Raw genomic sequence first — 18,337 nt, 5'->3', positions numbered from 1 at the left:
GCTCGTGACGTAGTTACTCGCTCTCTCAACACAAGTTCCAGCTGTGACTTTGTTTACTTCGCAGTAATTCGCGCTGAATTAAATCATGTTCCAAACCACTGGCAGTTCCTGGTACAATACATAGCATTTTTGTAAAACTGATTTTTCCATACTCTACACATTCCTTTTATATGTTCCAAAATCTTAGGCTGTAAGGCCATTTATAATTCATATCATTATTAATTTATTTTTCAAATGAAATTTAGGAAATATTATCTGCTCATGACTGCATCCATTTGATGACATATTACCATTGTGTTGCAGGGAGCATTTAAAAAATGTACTGGCACAAGAGGAAAAAATCAAAGAATACTTTGGAGTTGATAAAGAGGTATGTAAGTACTGTGCTGTATGTATGCAGTATCAGATGTCACATTTTATTTACTAATTGTATTACTTTCCTCATTCGAAACTATCCTGAAAAATAGAATCAGCTCTACATGAGAAAGATAGTTAGCATGGTTTTGCTATCCATTAATTCTTGAATACCTATTGGATTTCATGTGAATCTTACCTATATGACCATTTCAAGAATTGATATATGAAGTGTTATGAATAAAATATTGTGTGTTTTATCATTCTAATTTATTTCAGGATGAGCCAATAAATGCATGCATACATTCAAGCACGAATGACCACATTCACTAATTGCTGGCTATTTACATGTCTCCCACAGCTGAACTCCAGCTGGACATTCCTTACATGAAGGAGGCTGTAATCACTTGCGCTCGCTAGTCCAGTCACCCCACACTGCAGTCACATGCAGTCAGCTAGGTTTGAACACAAAACACAATGACTGTTCCTTGGTTCGATTCCAGTTAACTCTGGTAATTCACACAGTGACAGTTCAACAGTGCTAACCAGCAAGACAACTCATTGACTCTACAGATGTTCTCGCTCCACAGAAGTCCAAACACACAGTTCTCTGCTCCTGACCAGCCACTGAAACCTAACCCACGGAGTTCACTCCTTGTTCAGACCGCGTGGGTCACTAGCGACAGTGTCACCCACAGCCCAGCCACTGAACCCTAACACACAGAGTTCAACTCCTCGTTTAGACCCCGGTGGGTCACTAGCGACAGTGTCACCCACAGCCCAGCCACTGAACCCTAACACACAGAGTTCAACTCCTCGTTTAGACCCCGGTGGGTCACTGGCGACAGTGTCACCCACAGCCCAGCCACTGAACACAGAGTTCAACTCCCAATCAAACATTGAGTCCCACACTGACTGACCATCTGCGAATAGCTCTGCTTTTATAGCATGGGTGATGTGTACCAGAATATTTGTGATGTACTAGAGATGGATCATTCTTGCTCCGCCTCCCAGAAATGCCAGAGGAAGAGAATAATACACAGAAAGACCAGCTAGGAGCTCTCTTACTGGTCCATGCCAGGTATTACCGAAAGGGGCTACCACAGGGCTGGCCAGTATCAGGCTTTGAGGGCAGGGTAACCTCGAGAGGTCTAGGATAACATAGTAGTAGATTATTAAATGATTTCAAGGTGATGGGGCGAGCTGGCCATGCCCTTAGGGCGCACAGCTATGAGACTGCATCTGGTAGATAGTGGGTTCGAGCCCCATCGACAGCCCTGAAGATGGTTTTCCGTGGTTTCCCATTTTCACACCAGCAACTGTTGGGGCTGAGTTTAATTAAGGCCAGGGCCTATTCCTTTCCAATCCCAGGCCTTTCCTATCCCATCATCATCATAAGACCGATCTGTGTCGGTGTGAGGTAAAGCAAGTTGTAAAAAAAATTCAAGTTGTAGAATTACAAAGTGAGTTGAATTAGCTTGTAGGTCGTCTTGCGTTCTTGAAATCAGTGGCTTTTCTTTTGGGCATAATAATAATAATAATAATAATAATAATAATAATAATAATAATAATAATAATAATAATAATAATAATAATAATAATAATAATAAAGCACATTTTAAATGGATACAGAGCCTTACCTGTAGGACAAGACATGAGAGTTTGTTGTACAATATACAGATGACCTATTAATGGAGGACAAAATGACACTGTGAGGAAAAGTATGTAATGAGAAGGCAGTAACACAGACATCCAAAATGTGACTCACTGTTTCACAACATCATCATTTTCCATTATCCAGCTATAGCCGGGTAGGGGTAAATATGGTTCCTCTCCACCTCCTTCTGTCTTTCCACCACTCCTCCTCCAACACTGTGTCCCTGTTCAGGTTTCTTTCTCAAATACTGCATCTTAAGCGTGGTTGTTCGCGGCCTCTCCTTTCTTGCATTTATATTTTCATCACCTTTCTTGGCATTCATTCATTGCACATTCTCTTTATGTGCCCATAATTTCTTAATCAGATCTTCACTATTCTATCATTAATTTTTTCCACTCCAATTTCTTCCAGGATTTTCTCATTCCTTATTTTGTCTCTTCTACTCTTCTGTATCATACTCCTCAAGAACTTCATTTCAGCTGCCTGTATTCGACTCTCATCCTTCTTTGTCATTGTCCAATTTTCTGCTCCGTAAATTGTTATGGGTATGTAATTTATCCTGTACATAGTTTCCTTTACTTCCATTGGCACATCTTTGTCCCATAACATATTTCTTATACTATGATAGAAACAGCTTCCAGCTTGAATCCTCTAACTAATTTCAGCATCCACTCGAGCATTCTCCATTAATTCACTCCTCTGATATTTGAATGTCTCCACTACTGCCAGAGGCTTGTCTGCAAGTCTAAGCTGACCTTTCCCTTCTTTCCTCCCTCTAGTCATAACAACAGTTTTACTCTTTTCTACACTTATTTTCAATCCACATTCTTTGATCTTCTCATTCGTCACATCCAACTGGTCTTGAACATTCATGTCCTCTTCTCTCCAAATCACAATATCATCTGTGAACAACAACATTTTCATTTCTCTTCCTCCATATGCTTCTTATGCTGTTGTTATGATGCCATCCATTACTATTGTAAACAGGATTATCAATAGAACACCTCCCTGTCTCGGCCCGCTAGTGTTTTAGAATCAAGTTGTCCTTGTGTTTGCATGCAACTATAACATTTCTTGTACATTGCCACAATAATTTTTATTAAACCTTGTCCAATTCCTTTTTTCACCATATTGTCCCAAACTTTAGTCCTGGGGACACTGCCATATGCCTTTGCAATGTCAATGAGTGTCAACACCATATTATTCCCATACTCCTATTGCTTTTCTGTTCATTGTCCCATAACGAAAATGGGCTCTATGGTTGACCCACTTCTGAAACCAAAGTGATTTTCCTGTATCTGATTTTCAACTCTCAACCTTATCCTACTTTCCAGTATCCCCTCCATTATGTTAGCAACATGGGATATCAGAGTAATTCCCCTGTAGTTCTTCAATACTTTCTTATTGCCTTTCTTGAAAATTGGGATGATTATTCCTTTTGCCAATCCTCAGAGACTTCCTTATTCTCCCAGACAATCCTGAGAACTCAATATGTCCACTGCAGGCCTACACCTCCAGCTGGCTTTATCATCTCCGCTGAAATTTCATCTATTCCAGCAGTTTTTCCATTCTTCATCATTGTTACTGCCATTTCGATTTCATTAATTGTAATTCATTTGTCCATTTCTTCATCAACTAATTGCCTTTCCTGGTGGTCCGTTGAATGAACTGTTCCACAATTGAGGTAAATTATTTCCAGTAATCTATATTCATGAATAAATTTGGTGACAAACCACAATGATATAGCATAACACAAGTGGGCAATTCTATCAATTTCTACAATAATAAATAAACAATTCAGAGATTCAGTCAATCAGCAAGAGTTACAAATATATAAAATAAAACACCTCCGTTTCAAAGCATAGGAAGTCACAAAACCAACTCAGTTTGTCTTTCTTTTAGGAGCAAGTTCATCTATCAATTCAGCAGCTGGCAAAGGAATGTCCTTATGAATAGACAACATAGAAGGGCCATAAAGTCTTGCCTAAGAGGATGAATTTTGCAAATTGATCTTTATTCATTTTAGTGACAAAAAAATAGATCATTCTGCTGTAGAGGTTGAAACCGGGAATGTGCACAGTATTTGCAGTTATTTCAAAATATTGGGATACATTTAAGGAGCACAGTGCTGAAAGGCATCAGTTCCAGTTCTGGGAACTACAGTAAGTTCTACAGGGCCAGGATAGATTTCCATAAATGCAAATGTGCAAATGAACGTTTAGTAACATTGGATGAGAGTGATTTAAACTTTGCAAGCTTCTGTCATCTTCAGTATCAGTCTTAAGTAGGCACATAAATCCATGAAACAGTATTTTTTGACTTAACAATTGTTCCTCTAGTTGGTTAAGAAAGTAATCTGTGTAGGGAATGAAAATACACAGTGTACAAAAAGCTTGGATGGGATCCGCAGGTACGATTGTTCTGTAATTCTGCGTTCTTGACATCCTCTTCACAGATTTCTCAATGCCACACGTCCCTGCAATGACTTCAGTTTTTCAATAGGTTACTTCAAATTCATCATGAGATTGCCTTCTGCAGCTCAGGTATGGTGTATCTTCAGTAATAAATACTGCTTCCATTAGTTCTATATTATCTTTCTTAAAGATCAGAGAAAGGGGCAAGCAATAACTAAAAATTGTCTCTGCAATAAAGGAAGCCACAATGAATTCAAAATCAATATCATTCAGCAACAAATTTGCATTTGTTCCTGTGGGTGATCAGCTCACGTTATTTCTTCAAGAGCATCTTGAACGTATTCCAATAACTCAATAAAATCATCTACTGTTACATACTTTTCCACCCACGCAGTAGTACAGAGTCTCTTTAGTGACGTGATGCTGGGGTAGCATGCACATTTTCAATAGCAATGAGTGAGAGATTGGTATGCCAGTTAGATGGAACTGAGTTTTGTGCTTGCCTTATGTTGGGTATTCAGCCCGAAGGCTGGTTTGATCCACCACAGCTCCACCAAAAGCTATCATAGATAGCCCAGGCATCACTGGAGAGGCAAGGCATACTAGGGAAATTAGGAGTGAGGTAGTTTCCCATTGCTTTCCTCACCAAGCCAGAAGTTGCTTTATTAAAGAGAAAAATGGTCCCATTAACATATATCTTGTTTACTTTTCAAACTGTTTTCTTTTTTACAATTTGCCTGACATCGCATCAACACAGCCAAGTCTTACGGCGACGATGGGACAGGAAAGGGCTAGGAGTGACTGTGGCTTAATTAAGGTACAGCCCCAGAATTTGTCCTGTGTAAAAATGGGAAACCACGGAAAACCATCTTCAGGGCTGCCAACCCACTAACTCCCGAATACTGGATACTGGCCACACTTAAAGCAACACTCTGGAGGTAAAAGTCAATATTTTGGTCATTTTGGTGACTTTTTTTAATGGCTGAAATTGAAAGGATTTAGTTTCTATTTTCTTGTCACAAAGTTATTCCGCTGAATTCAAACAATTTACCACTGCAAAAATGCTTTGTTTGCCAATTGAAATATTACATGTAAATCCCATTTTTCTCCCTTAATTTTCTGAACATCGATTTCCATATAATCGTCTACTCAGAGTCACTAAACACAAGTTTTTGGACCTAATTAACCAATTCAATAACTGTTGCAGGATGTAAGTCTTACTTTGCATGTATGTTCTTGTAAATAATATATGATTATTGAACAAAATACTTCTTTACAAATAGAAGTAAATACCGCTACATATTTATTAATTTAATTTGTCATGACTTAACTCACCAAGGATGGTGCCTTTCCTCTGATTGTGTTTGGAAGTTTTGTTAACTGGAAAAACCACTACACCCACTTTATTCTCCCGTGAGTGTTAAAAATGTCTATGTTTGGAGAATTTACCATTTGTGTGTTGAAAACATCTGATAGGGACTAGGACGACTGTCAAACATATCACTGATTATATGTGAAGCGGTGTCACGTTTCTATGTACTATTGCTGCGGATTATGTTTTAATGTGATACTTCTCCTCTCTGAAGTCCAATATCACAATTTGTTATAATAACAATATGGACATAATCATTCATATTATACATCCATTATATTATGTCAATAATTTTATGATACAAAATGAAGCATGAACAATATCTAGAAATATGTCCTAATTTTCATGTCTAATATAACTTTTTCTTGTCTTATATAGACTGGTCTGACAGAACCAGTGCGAGCTTTTATGTTCTAAAACTGAGTGCGACCTCTGCACGGTTAAAATAATTAGTGACGATATGGAAGGTTTGTGCTATCTGTCACCGAAATGTAATGTTAATTAGCTCCTGTCTTTCTGAGTTATATAACAGATGGTATTTCTTTTCAGGATGGTGGAGTACAGCAAAGAATGGGATCAGATGATGGAAATCCGCTTTGCAGAGCAAGGGTAAGAAATGGAAAATTTGTTTTCAAGAATTTTAGAGAAAGTGTACAGTATATCTGTAAAGCAGGAAAGTACACCAGAATTTTGGGATCTTACTTAAAGTATAGTACATGAAATTAATGTTGGGTGCCGGGAAATAATACTTCTGAATAAATACAAATCCACATATAAAATTGAATAAGTCACATTTGAAGTGTGGTGAGGTCCGATGATTCGAGGACCAAGTTCTGATGTTATGCTTTCTATTATCAGCACTTGGAGACATGCATTTAAAGATAGCTAAACTGGTAACATGTAATGTACAGTTTATACGAGAAAATAATGTAACAATGAGTAAAATTCACTTACCGAAATTAACTAATATGACACTAGAATAACTTAAGCTGGCCATGCGATCAGCTGTGAGCTTGCGTTCGGAAGATAGTGGGTTGGGACCCCACTGTCAGCAGCCTTCTATGTGCTATTCCATTTTCACCAGGCAAATGTTGGGGCTGTACTTTAACTAAGGCTATGGCTGCTTTCTTCGCACTCCTAGCACTTTCCCGTCCCATCATCGCTGTAAGTCCTATCTGTGTCGCTGCGACATAAACCCAATTGTAAAAAAGAGTAACTTGTGCTTTGATAATAACGCTTGCAAAATACTCATTAAATTGAGCTTTGTTATTTATCAATCCACTCATAGAGTATGAAATCTCCTTTGGAATTCTTGAAGATGATATTAAGGGTCCCAATAGGAGAACCGGAGCTTGACTTAGAGGCTGACTGTCGTTCGTCCACTTGACGATCTAGTCCCTTGAAGACAACGTCTTGAGTCTTGATATGAGCAGTGTAGAATGAGAAAGTCTGATAAACTCGGGAATTAGTCAATGAACGCTACCCGAAGCCCTGAACCTCAATAAAATTGCTTGACATTCACATTTGCAGCAATTTAAAATGGAACACGCATGTTGAGGAAATAAGGTGCAAAGCATACAAAGTCCTGGGATTCATCTGCAGATCTCTACTGGGAGCCAAGAAAGCAGTTCAGACAGCCTGTTTGTCATTAGTACGGCGAATACTGTTGTACAGGCTTCCTTTCTGGCACCTAGTACAGTGGAGAACATAACGAAACTAGAGGGAGTTAAACGCCGAACAGAACGACTAATTACTCAACACGGTCGTTTAAATACAGCCGGGTCACTGTTCCCCATAACAATCCTCTGTAAACAAATAGATATTGCTTTCCTGAGAAAATCCCTTGCAGGTAACATTCATAAAAACCCATTCAACCGCTTAGAGCTGAACTATGGTTCCGCTCAAAGAGGTCGAGGTGTGTCCCTTTTCCCTGCATTTGCAAGACCAGCATCATATCAAAGTGGCTTCATTAATCGTGCTGCTCAGCTGTGGAATGAACTCCCACCACAGGTAAAAGAACTACCTGCAGAAATTTTTTGTAAAGACGTAAAAAGTGTGTATATATAACGAAACCTCCTGTACATAACATAAAATTTCTACTGTGTAAATGTTCAGTATGAGTGGGGGGACGGATGAAAGTTATGGGATCCCGAGTGAGTGAGACTGTAAGTGGGTGTGACTGAGTCAGCCTAGCTAAAGTATATGTGGGGATTTTAGAGAGAGAGAGAGTGTGTGTGTGTGTCGAATTACTTGAATGTTGAACAGGTCTTGTGAGTATTATGCAAATATGCCTATGCAAATACAGTAACTGTATATAGGCACACTATGTAGAATGTAATTGTATATCTGAATATTGTAATTTTAAGTGGTGATGGAGGCACTTTCATGTATGTGGGGCTATGCCCTTTCTCCATTCACCATCCCTAAATCGTACCTACAATTAGTGGAAAATAATAATAATAATAATAATAATAATAATAATAATAATAATAATAATAATAATAATAATAATAATAATAATAATAATAATAATAATAATAATAATAATAATAATAATAATAATAACGCAGATAATTATTGAACACATGCATCTTGCAAATGTGTCAACTTTTGCCTTTTAATACAGAACACGGGAAGTTTCAACAAGTAGTGAAAAAGGGAACTTTATGAAGCATTTTAGAAAATATTACATAAACCTCAATCTAAAATCCAATCCCATCTATAATTTTAACAAAATCCAAGAAAAAGCAAACATCCTGGTTGAAACAATAATCAAAAAAGATCTGAAGCAATGTATAATGAAGTCTGTTGCAACATGCATTACTGGTCCCTTCAACTGCTATTTTCCCTATCCAACACAACCTCAGAATGGTCGCTAGTCAGTGTGGAGGTCAAGCACAGGGCTGGAGGGAAGAGGAAGTGAGTAATGTTTACGACTTCATATTAACTTTTATTTCAACCTCGTTTTTTCATTCTCACACTCGGCTTTTTGGTTTCACTTTTAGATTCTGGCTATACTTTTATTTTCCGTGAAGAAGTTTATGGATTTCAAAACTTCACTCTGTTCCAGAATCAGGACAAACAGATAACATTTGACAGTCTTCCTAATTTTAAAGTATTCCTCCAGCCAAGCAATAGTTGTGTTAAAGACAGTTCGACCGAAACATGTTACAACTAGATTCATCCACAACAAAATGGAAGCTATGAACATTTTAAACATAGATTTTTATTGCATTTGTTGACTGTATTTTTTCTCAAGTTTTCATGTATCACTATTCATATTATACGTTTTCATCTTTGTTTTCTTTTAAACTGAATACGACTTCTAGGCTAGGTCAAAACATGCCCTATGTAGCTTTTTAGACAGACCATTTATCAATTGGCAAACTTGTATTGAATGCGTGGATTTTATACAATTAAATTCTTTTAGAATTTTATCTTAGACAAGATTCAACAATCCAAAATTTGGATTCATATACTCCCACATACTTAAAAAAGGAACAGAACTGACAATTTTTGCTGCAAAAGATAAGAGTGGCCAACTTATTTGAGATTACAGGACTGTACTCCAGCCAAGTAACAATGGCAATAATGATGTGACCAGCTTGGGCTCAGCATCCTTATAAATTATACATAGCAATGGTTTACTATGAATTAATGCAAACGCAGATATAGTGCACCCATGTATTACATGCAGATCGTGTCATTACAATATTACCACATCCTGCAGTTTAGAAAGTGATGCACAAGTTATGTCCATTCATTGATGGAGAGAATCATATTGTATACAAAAGTGGAGGTCAGGAACTGTGGTTTGCCTTATTAAGTTACCACAGACTAGATCTAACACAAGGAGGAGTTTCTCTGCCCATCTTCATTGATTAGCTTTCCCCACAGCAATCCAGGTCTTGTTTATGCCTCCCTGCTTTATCAGGAGGATGAACATCTTACCTCAATGCTTTTCATTGGTCTTCATTCTTGATACGGGCACTGTAGGACAAGAAAATCTGATAAACTTCGACAATCAGTCTCTGATCTACACTTAAGGAAGGATCCCTATCATTTGTAAACCTAGTCTTTTCTTAACACAGTGCGGACCAGTCTCAAGAATACTTGTGTTTACCTGGCCGAGCATAGCGGGCCGGTCTCGAGTTATCTCGTGTTAGCAGCAGACTGAATTTTAGTGCTATCTTTTGAGATATACCAGAACTGCGAGGGCAGATCAGAAAATAAGTTGCACTTCCCAGTTATGGCCATTTATTACACCACCTATACAACAGCAACACGACTATAACGACATACACTGTAACGTCACTTTTCCACATAGTTTCCAAGAGACTCCAAACGTTTCTACGAACGCACAACCAACTTGTCGATGCCGGATGCATAGAAATTTCCTCCAGCGTTCTGCAACTAATCGGAGACAGCGGCCTTCACTTCCTCATCGGTCTGGAAACGTCGATCACCGAGCTCCGTTTTGAGCTTACCGAACAGACGAAAGTCACATGGCGCTAGGTCGGGACTGTAGGGTGGATTTTGCCAGACCTCCCACTTGAAACGCTGGAGCAGTTCTCTCGTTTGGCGGGTCTTGTGAGGTGTTGCGTTATCGTGCAACAAAATCTTTCTTTTGTTCTAAAGTCCATCAACTAGGCCACAGACTTTGAGATTCACTTTGTACTTTATAGACTGTTATGGAACTCGGCGACACATCTGTTGCTTCAAGTTCCACGCTCGAGTTTGATGATACTCCAGCTTGATGGACTGACGAACTGCTTGGGAAATTTTTGCGTTTGGTGGTAGGCACACAAAAACATTCTGAAATTCTTTTCATTCTCGCCTCATGGTCGACAGATTTAGGTTATGTCTATTGCCGTGTAAGAAGCAGTACAAACTACGGCTGAGAATGTAACAAACACAGGCAATTATCTGCATCAACGAACAACAATACTCTATATTTTGGGCAATCCAGATGAAACTAGAACTGGGACCAATATACGAAACAGCTACAAAGTGAGCAAAGAAAGAACAAGAACGAATACCGTATATCCATGCTGCCCGCAAACTGGAAGGATGTTTTCGATTTCGATTGGTGTCGATTCTCCAAATGACAAGGCGATATGCTATATTTCCTTTTCAATTAAGGTCATTTAATGCAGGAACATGCTTGGCCATCAGATGATATCTATGGGAATCAACATCTATATCATCTGATGGCCAGGCAGGCATCAATTTTTGGTAATGAGACAATGTCTCTCATAGTGCATTGGCACTACCGGTGGCTCCAAGTAACCTATGCAGTGACCTCCACGGTATGCACTAGCCATGCGTTTTGGTGGGTGTGCTATTTACCATCTGATGAGCCCAACTTAGCACATTGGGGCAAAATGCTGACAACCAGGAATGAGTTAGTTGGAAAATTTATGATGTTCAATAAACGACCATTTATATTGGTAAGTAAACTCGTGTCCTCATCCCGAGGTGGTGCAGCTCTTTTCAGGCACACCCGCATTGGAGGTGAGCTGCATGTACCATTTCAAGCACATACCATCCCTCCTGCCATTCTTAAATTTCCGGCAGTACCGGGAATCGAACCCGGGCCCCCGAGGACGGCAGCTAATAACACTAACCGTTACGCTACGGAGGCGGAAGTTTATATTGGTATTATCAACCTACGTCTCTCAACGTTTGTGTCGTGCTCAGCTGAATATTTATTGTATGAGAAGTTGTAATGTGCAGTGTTGGTGTGAAGATGGAGAGGTAAATTATTATGATCAAGTTAAGATTAAATATTTGTACTTCATGGTGTGAAAGGCATTGCTAGAGGGTTGCCCTTGTGGGGTCCCCAATAAAATAGACTTACAAGCCTAACATGGTGCTGAAAACTTGTCTGCCCCATACATACTTAACGTGCATAATTTTGTACCATTTCACAGTTTTAAGGGCTGAGTTTACTTGCAGTTCAGTAGCAAGTCGATGACATGCCATTGTTCTCACTAATGTTAGTTCCTATGAGGTATATATTTCTATTCATGGTTGATCCAATTCACAGGAACGGATAACATTTCCCTGAATTACTGTACTTTCTTATAGCATTTCCTTACAGCAAACATTTATCCTAATACATGCCACATTTATTTGGTTCTTTCCTTTTTTACCTAGTGTCATTGGTTTGTGAAATGTGATACTCTGCATATATTCATATTATTCTATCTATTCTTTCAGGAGATGACAATCTTCCCAAAAATGGCTCAAAACAAGGATAATGACTGGTTGTTTATTGTGAATGTAGAGCCGGAGTATATCCAGGGTGTACACGTAGAGGTTTGCGAGTAAGTTTCTATTACTTTTTGAGGTTAAATCAATATTCCACCTTTACAATACCAAAATTTTGGCACAAAAGAACCCAATTTAAGTCCAATGCATTATGGATCAGAAATGAAATCAAGTTCCTATATAGGAAAAAGTCTTTATTCAACACTCAAAGTTATATATCTGATTGCTTCGTCCTCCCTAACCCCTCTAGAATGGGATTCTTTTCAGAAATTTGCGTTCACAAAAATAGAGAATATCATCGTTAAAAACAGGCTACTCTAGACAATAAATTTAACACACTCTTGCGTAATAACAATTCCAACAAAAACTTCACTTTTCACAGTAGGAACATTAACGAATCCGACTCGGGAGACTTGAAGTTTCACGGCCCAAATATAAATCTTTCTGATACCCAACTTAGCGCATCAGATTTCGACATCTTGGAGAGGGGCCCTAAATTTAATTGGCTTACTGCCTTTAAATTGAAAGATGCCATTACCATTACCGCTGAAACTGAAAGTGCTATACAAAAATTTCCAATTGACAATCAAACAGAAATCAGACTTAACATTCGTAAAAAACTTTCTAGTTTAATTGAAGGTAACAAATCTACAGCTCCCTTATTTCCTAAAAAGGCCATTGACTCTTTAAAACGAAAAATCAACTAGAATGATCTGATTGTCACAAAAGCGGGCAAAGGCAATGCCACAGTTATCATGAACAAAGAGACTTATGTGCAAAAAACTGAAACTTTCTTTTCTGATAATTCATTTAAACTGATGAAAAAAGATCCGACTAACAACATTGAAAAGAACTTAAAACAACTATTAAAACAAACGTCCTTTATTTTAACGGATTATGAATCTCAAAAACTTGTTAATATGAATCCCAGTATTCCTACAGCCAAAGCATTGCCAAAAGTCCACAAAACAGACATCCCCATAAGACCCATAGTCAACTATAGGAACAGTCCGACTTACAAAACCTCTAAATTTATTCACAACTTGAAGAAATACTACAAGTTTGAAAATCCCAGTTCTATTAAGAATTCCATAGAATTTTGTAATTTGACTAAAAACCTAGAGTTACAACCACAACAAAATATGTACTCCTTTGATATAAAAAAATATGTATTCTAATATACCGGTCAAAAAACTTTAAAGATCATTAAGAACAACTTTCTAAAACACAGAAAATTAAGTATACAAGAAATAGAAGAATTCTTAAATATTTTAGAATTTGTAACCTCCAATAATTATTTTACTTTTAATGAAAATATTTACAAGCAGGACAGTCTTCCTATGGGCTACCCAGCTTCAGGAATAATGGCAGAAATTCATTTAGACCACTTTGAAAATTCCGAAATTCACAATAAAATTAAAGGTATTGTATTCTGGACGCGCTATATCGATGATACATTTGCCATATTAGATCATAACATCTCCAACGGTGACACTGTTCTCGAACAGTTAAATGCGGTCGATCCATAGATCAAGTTTACCTCAGAAGTTGAAGTCAACAACTTCTTGGATATCACTATCAACAACAGCTCCAATAAATTCTCTTATAATATATTTAGAAAAACCCACCCAAACAGTTAATACTATTCGGCAAGATTCAATGCATCCGGACTCTTAAAAAAGAGCAACCTTTTATAGTTTGATCCACAGAGCTTTCCATGTCCCTTTATCTGATGTAGATAAAAGAAACTCGACTCCATTCGCTTTACAGCGAGAAAAAACGGTTTTAGTAAGCATTTCATTGACAGGATTGTCAACAAAGTTGTCAACAAACCCAATTCAACTCTTCTTAGAGAAACTAAAAAAAACAGACAACTACGCCTCTTACACCTACACCAATAATAAGGTTTATGAAATCGCCAACATTTTTAAGAAGCATAAGGTCAACATTGCCTTTAAAACAGTAAACAATAACATTAATCTCTTTTACAACCATCATAAAAACAACAACGCTGTGAATAAATACAATAAATCAGGTGTATATAAGTTGAATTGCAATCAATGTTCCGGGAGCTATATTGGTCAAACTGGAAGAGGCTTTTTAAACAGATATAAGGAACACGTTAACGCCTCTAAACATAGAAGATACTCCGCCATGAGCACTCATATGACAGAATCCAATCATTTCTTCACTTCCATAGAACAGGACCTAAAAATTCTTTATTTTCATAATAAGGGCAGTTTACTCATTGTTTTAGAAAACATTTACATCAACATAGATCAAAAACGCAACCCCACTCATAATTTGAATGAGATTTCAGAAACTACGAACGTCATTTTTGAGGCGTTACTCAACAGTTCCTTTTTTGACAAATATCCAAGTAAGCTTCGAAGTGATCGCTCCCCGCCTTTCGATTCCAACCTTCCCCTAACTTCCCCTCACACCACCCCCCATCACACACGATCTCCATAGTTTGTCCTCAGTCAGCCACAATCATCCATGCTAAGCTAATCACTCTTGAAGAGGCGAGAACGTAACTAATCAGATGTGACGTAATTCTTCCTTTTTCATTCTTTTGCTTTTTTTATATCGTAATGACACCAAACACTTGCCTAATTTCAATATTTGCAATAGTCTTTATTTTCATTCTAGGGTCCTCCACTGTACATCCACATACGTCATAAGATCAGATATTCTACCTAATTTTTAACAAGAAATGACAACTTTGCACCAATAAGACGATCTTAATTTCCTTTTACTTACTCATCGATCATCTTTATTCTAATAGAAAATAAGATTGTGCACCTCTACATCAACTTTCAATGACACACCTGAATACTGCATGTCAACAAGCACCAACAAAGAAAAATTTTAACATCAAGTTTTAATGTATCAACTCATGTGTATTATTTTAAGTTTGTCATCAACAGTTTGAAGTTATGCTCTGAACAACCTAGAACATTCTCACTATTTTAATTGACGTATTCGGCGGTCCGAATTATTTTAATGTGTTATTTTATCCTTGTCAGTTTGTGCTTTTTCTTGAATATTTTACGGCTGAGGATGTCTACAAGCTAGACGAAACATGTCCCGTCATATTTTAAAAAATGTTGTTTAAATAATTAGACAATTAGAAAATCGGTATTGTAAAGGTGGAATATTGATTTAAACTCAAAAAGTATACGTACGACAGTATAGGCTTTACAATGAAATTTATTTTATGTAACAAGTTTCTATTCTTGGAATATTTTCACAGTGTAAGAATCTTTTGATGAACTCTCTCTTTCAGGCATTCACTACTGTTGAAGTTGTTGTATCTTTTACAGCTTCCACATAAGTTTCACAAGTTTTCCTTTTCTGTCACGATTAAGCAAAATTTAGCTTATCTGGGTCCAGATTAATGAGGTTTATCTGTACTTCAGTAAATTCCTTAAGGGGGAAGTTTCTTGTTATAGTGTTCAATATACTAGGTGGAAAAAACATTTTTAGAGATTAATTATTTGCTGAAGGTTTTCATTTTCTATCACATTTGAATTATATGATTGGCTTATGCTATATTTGTGATTATAGCCTTTGTTGATACTTATTATTTAATTTTCAAGTATGAACTCGGTTGTAACAGTTTAATGAAATTTATGCTGTTGGTAACTTGTCTGCAAGACTTTCTAATGTTCCTCTCGAAACTCCCGGCATGCAATCTGTAAAGTTTTCTGTAAGACAGTTATTCTAAGTAAGCAAGTATGTCTTTAATTTCTTTCACCATCTGAGTTATATTGGTGTAGTCTTCAGAAAGTATATAAACAATTCTTAACTAATTTCTTCTGTTGTAATCTACCGAACATTAGTTTTGTTTGTTACGTCACTAGCTTGGAGTGGGTTGGAAGCACAGGAAGAACTACCTTTGGTTATGTGATTAAAAAGGAAACCCTAAAATCCCAAGAGAACTGTGTAGTAAAATGGGCAGTGATGTAGTTTGCCATTTCTTCTCTTTTAGGATGCAAAAGTATGATTATAGCACTCCTGAACCTGGTTTGTGGAGAAGAAGGTTCCGGAAATGGACTGGCCAACCGAGTCATATTGAGATATAATGGTGACTTTGCACCAAACCTCTGCAATTCCCATCACCACCTAAGCTTACCACAGTACTACAGAATAAACAATCAGCCATTCCGTCAAAGATGTTCCGACCTGGTAGACAATCTCTCTGCAGTGCCACCAAGAGTGAGGTGTGCCCACCTCGTAATAATGCACACTGCTGAGCGGTGGACTAGGTAGAGGAGAGTTCATACAGTACATATATAAGTGCTGTTGTGCGGAGGACCTTCAGTGAGGTCAAAGAGAAATACAAATTTCTGCCTTTTGTAGTGAAAATGAAGCTTACTAAGCAAAAGCAGTAAATGGGAGCTCGGTTTACCTGAAAGGATATGGGTTCAATTTCTTGTCTGGAATATTTCCACTTCTAGAGATGCACATGCTCTTACATAAAAAATGAGGACCAGGTTAATCTTGGAGGTCCCTGTGGAAATGGATTTGCTTTTAAACAAGAAGAAATCATGTGAACATTACAAATGAAATTTTAATTGATGTAATCTGGGTCTGGTCATGCAGACTGGAATAAAATTATTTTCTAAATTTCAGTAATTAAATAAAATATTTTTTAATCATTGCTGTTGATCTCTTCACAGCAGTAGGGGCAAGTTTTTTTGCTATTTGCTTAACGTCGTACCGACACAGATAGGTCTTATGGCGACGATGGGACAGGCAAGGCCTGGGAATGGGAAAGAAGCGGCCGTGGCCTTGAATAAGGTACAGCCCCAGCATTTGCTTGGTGTGAAAATGGGAATCCATAGAAAACCATCTTCAGGGCTGCCGTCAGTGGGGTTCGAACCCACAATCTCCCGGATGCGAGCTCACAGCTGCGCGCTCCTAACCGCGCGGCCAACTCGCCCGGTGGGGGGCAAGTTTCTCCAACACACTGTATGGCCTGGGAGTTAGCATAGTACCTTTCTGCCTGCCTGGCTTGGGTCCCTTTTTATGCTGCTACAAAGTTGAGACTGTTTCTACTTGTATTGGACACAAGGTGGAAGGCTCTAGCCCCTTACATGAAGCAATAACAAACAACTGAACAACTATTACGGTTTAGTTCATTCGGTGGACTGACCAACACAGTTTATTTTTCAAGTTAAAGTTCAGCTTGACGGAAATATATATTTCTCTCAAAGTTATTGCGTGATTTCTATGCAGTTTCATATATTTACCTGTGTGATTAGGCAAACCAAATTAACCTCCTTAAGCACTGAACACATTGATAGACAAATTACCGATAATGACCGGCTCTAAGGCTAAATGGTTAGCGTGCTGGCCTTTGGTCCAGAGGACCACGGGTTTGATTCCCGGCCAGTTCGGGGATTTTAACCTGCATTGGTTAAATCCAACAGCTCAGGGCTGGGTGTGTGTACCGTCTTCATTATTCGTAGGGCCCCATCCACATAGACGCGCAGGTCACCTCAGAGGCCACATGCTGCTACTTGTAGGTAATAACACGATGTAAAACTACATCCAACTGGAATTGTGTATGTTATCCATAGATGTTTAAGAAAGTAAGCAAACTATTGTGATAATCTGAAAAATAATGGGGTATTGCTTTTGAAGAAAATTTTAAAATAAAATATTCTCTTCTTTACAGGAATGAAAATGCTCCCTGTGAATTAAGTCAGGCATTTCCTCCTGGATATACATCATTCTGCCGTCAGAAGTTCATATATCGCAAGCTGATAGCACTTAATGGTGATGGAAAACCAGTACCAGATTCCTTCAAGCTACCTTCCTGCTGTGCTTGCTACTCTGTCAGGACTCCAGTTGGGAGCAGGAGTCTATCTGCTAACAAATCATCGAAATCCAGACCACAGGGTTGATATGACATAATTATATATGTATCTAGAAATAACTTGTATACTTCTCTTTCGTATTGTATTCTGATGCACAGTGGTAAAAGTTGCTCCGATGACAGTGAAAAGTTATACTGATAGAAAGTAAACTCTGGAGGAAATCATTAATAAATTTATTTTTACAATACAGAAATAGATGATCAATAATTGGAAATGCATATCACATGTACACTCAATATCACATTAAATGGCCGATAAAGAGATTTTTAATTTTATACATTCTCGAAATGCGAGGATATCCATAAACTGTGGCCAACACCTACACAGTATGATCATCTTATTTCAAACCAGCCTTCTTTGCAACGGTCAAGTTCTGTGC

General features: G+C 37.9%; 1 protein-coding gene across 1 annotated transcript; it reads left to right on the top strand.

The window, feature by feature from the left end:
• The first annotated feature begins 302 nt into the window (after nucleotides 1-302).
• On the top strand, nucleotides 303-18,045 carry LOC136866614 (protein spaetzle-like). Its single transcript, XM_068226959.1, has 4 exons — nucleotides 303-370; nucleotides 6,347-6,406; nucleotides 12,020-12,126; nucleotides 17,757-18,045. The coding sequence occupies exons 2-4, from the start codon at nucleotides 6,368-6,370 to the stop codon at nucleotides 17,983-17,985; spliced, it is 375 nt and encodes a 124-aa protein (XP_068083060.1). The 5' UTR covers nucleotides 303-370; nucleotides 6,347-6,367; the 3' UTR covers nucleotides 17,986-18,045.
• Nucleotides 18,046-18,337: the final 292 nt, after the last annotated feature.

This window comes from Anabrus simplex, chromosome 3 (genome assembly GCF_040414725.1).
Source record: "Anabrus simplex isolate iqAnaSimp1 chromosome 3, ASM4041472v1, whole genome shotgun sequence".
Lineage (NCBI taxonomy): Eukaryota > Metazoa > Arthropoda > Insecta > Orthoptera > Tettigoniidae > Anabrus > Anabrus simplex.
Note: the sequence above shows the minus strand (reverse complement) of the source record. Positions and strands in the feature narration are given on the sequence as shown.

Excerpts from the sequence above, each read along its gene's own strand:
- LOC136866614 (XM_068226959.1), top strand. The coding sequence starts at position 6,368 with ATGGGATCAGATGATGGAAATCCGCTTTGCAGAGCAAGG. Across the intron at positions 6,407-12,019 it reads ATCCGCTTTGCAGAGCAAGG|GAGATGACAATCTTCCCAAA; the intron begins GTAAGAAATGGA and ends CTATTCTTTCAG. Across the intron at positions 12,127-17,756 it reads GTACACGTAGAGGTTTGCGA|GAATGAAAATGCTCCCTGTG; the intron begins GTAAGTTTCTAT and ends TCTTCTTTACAG.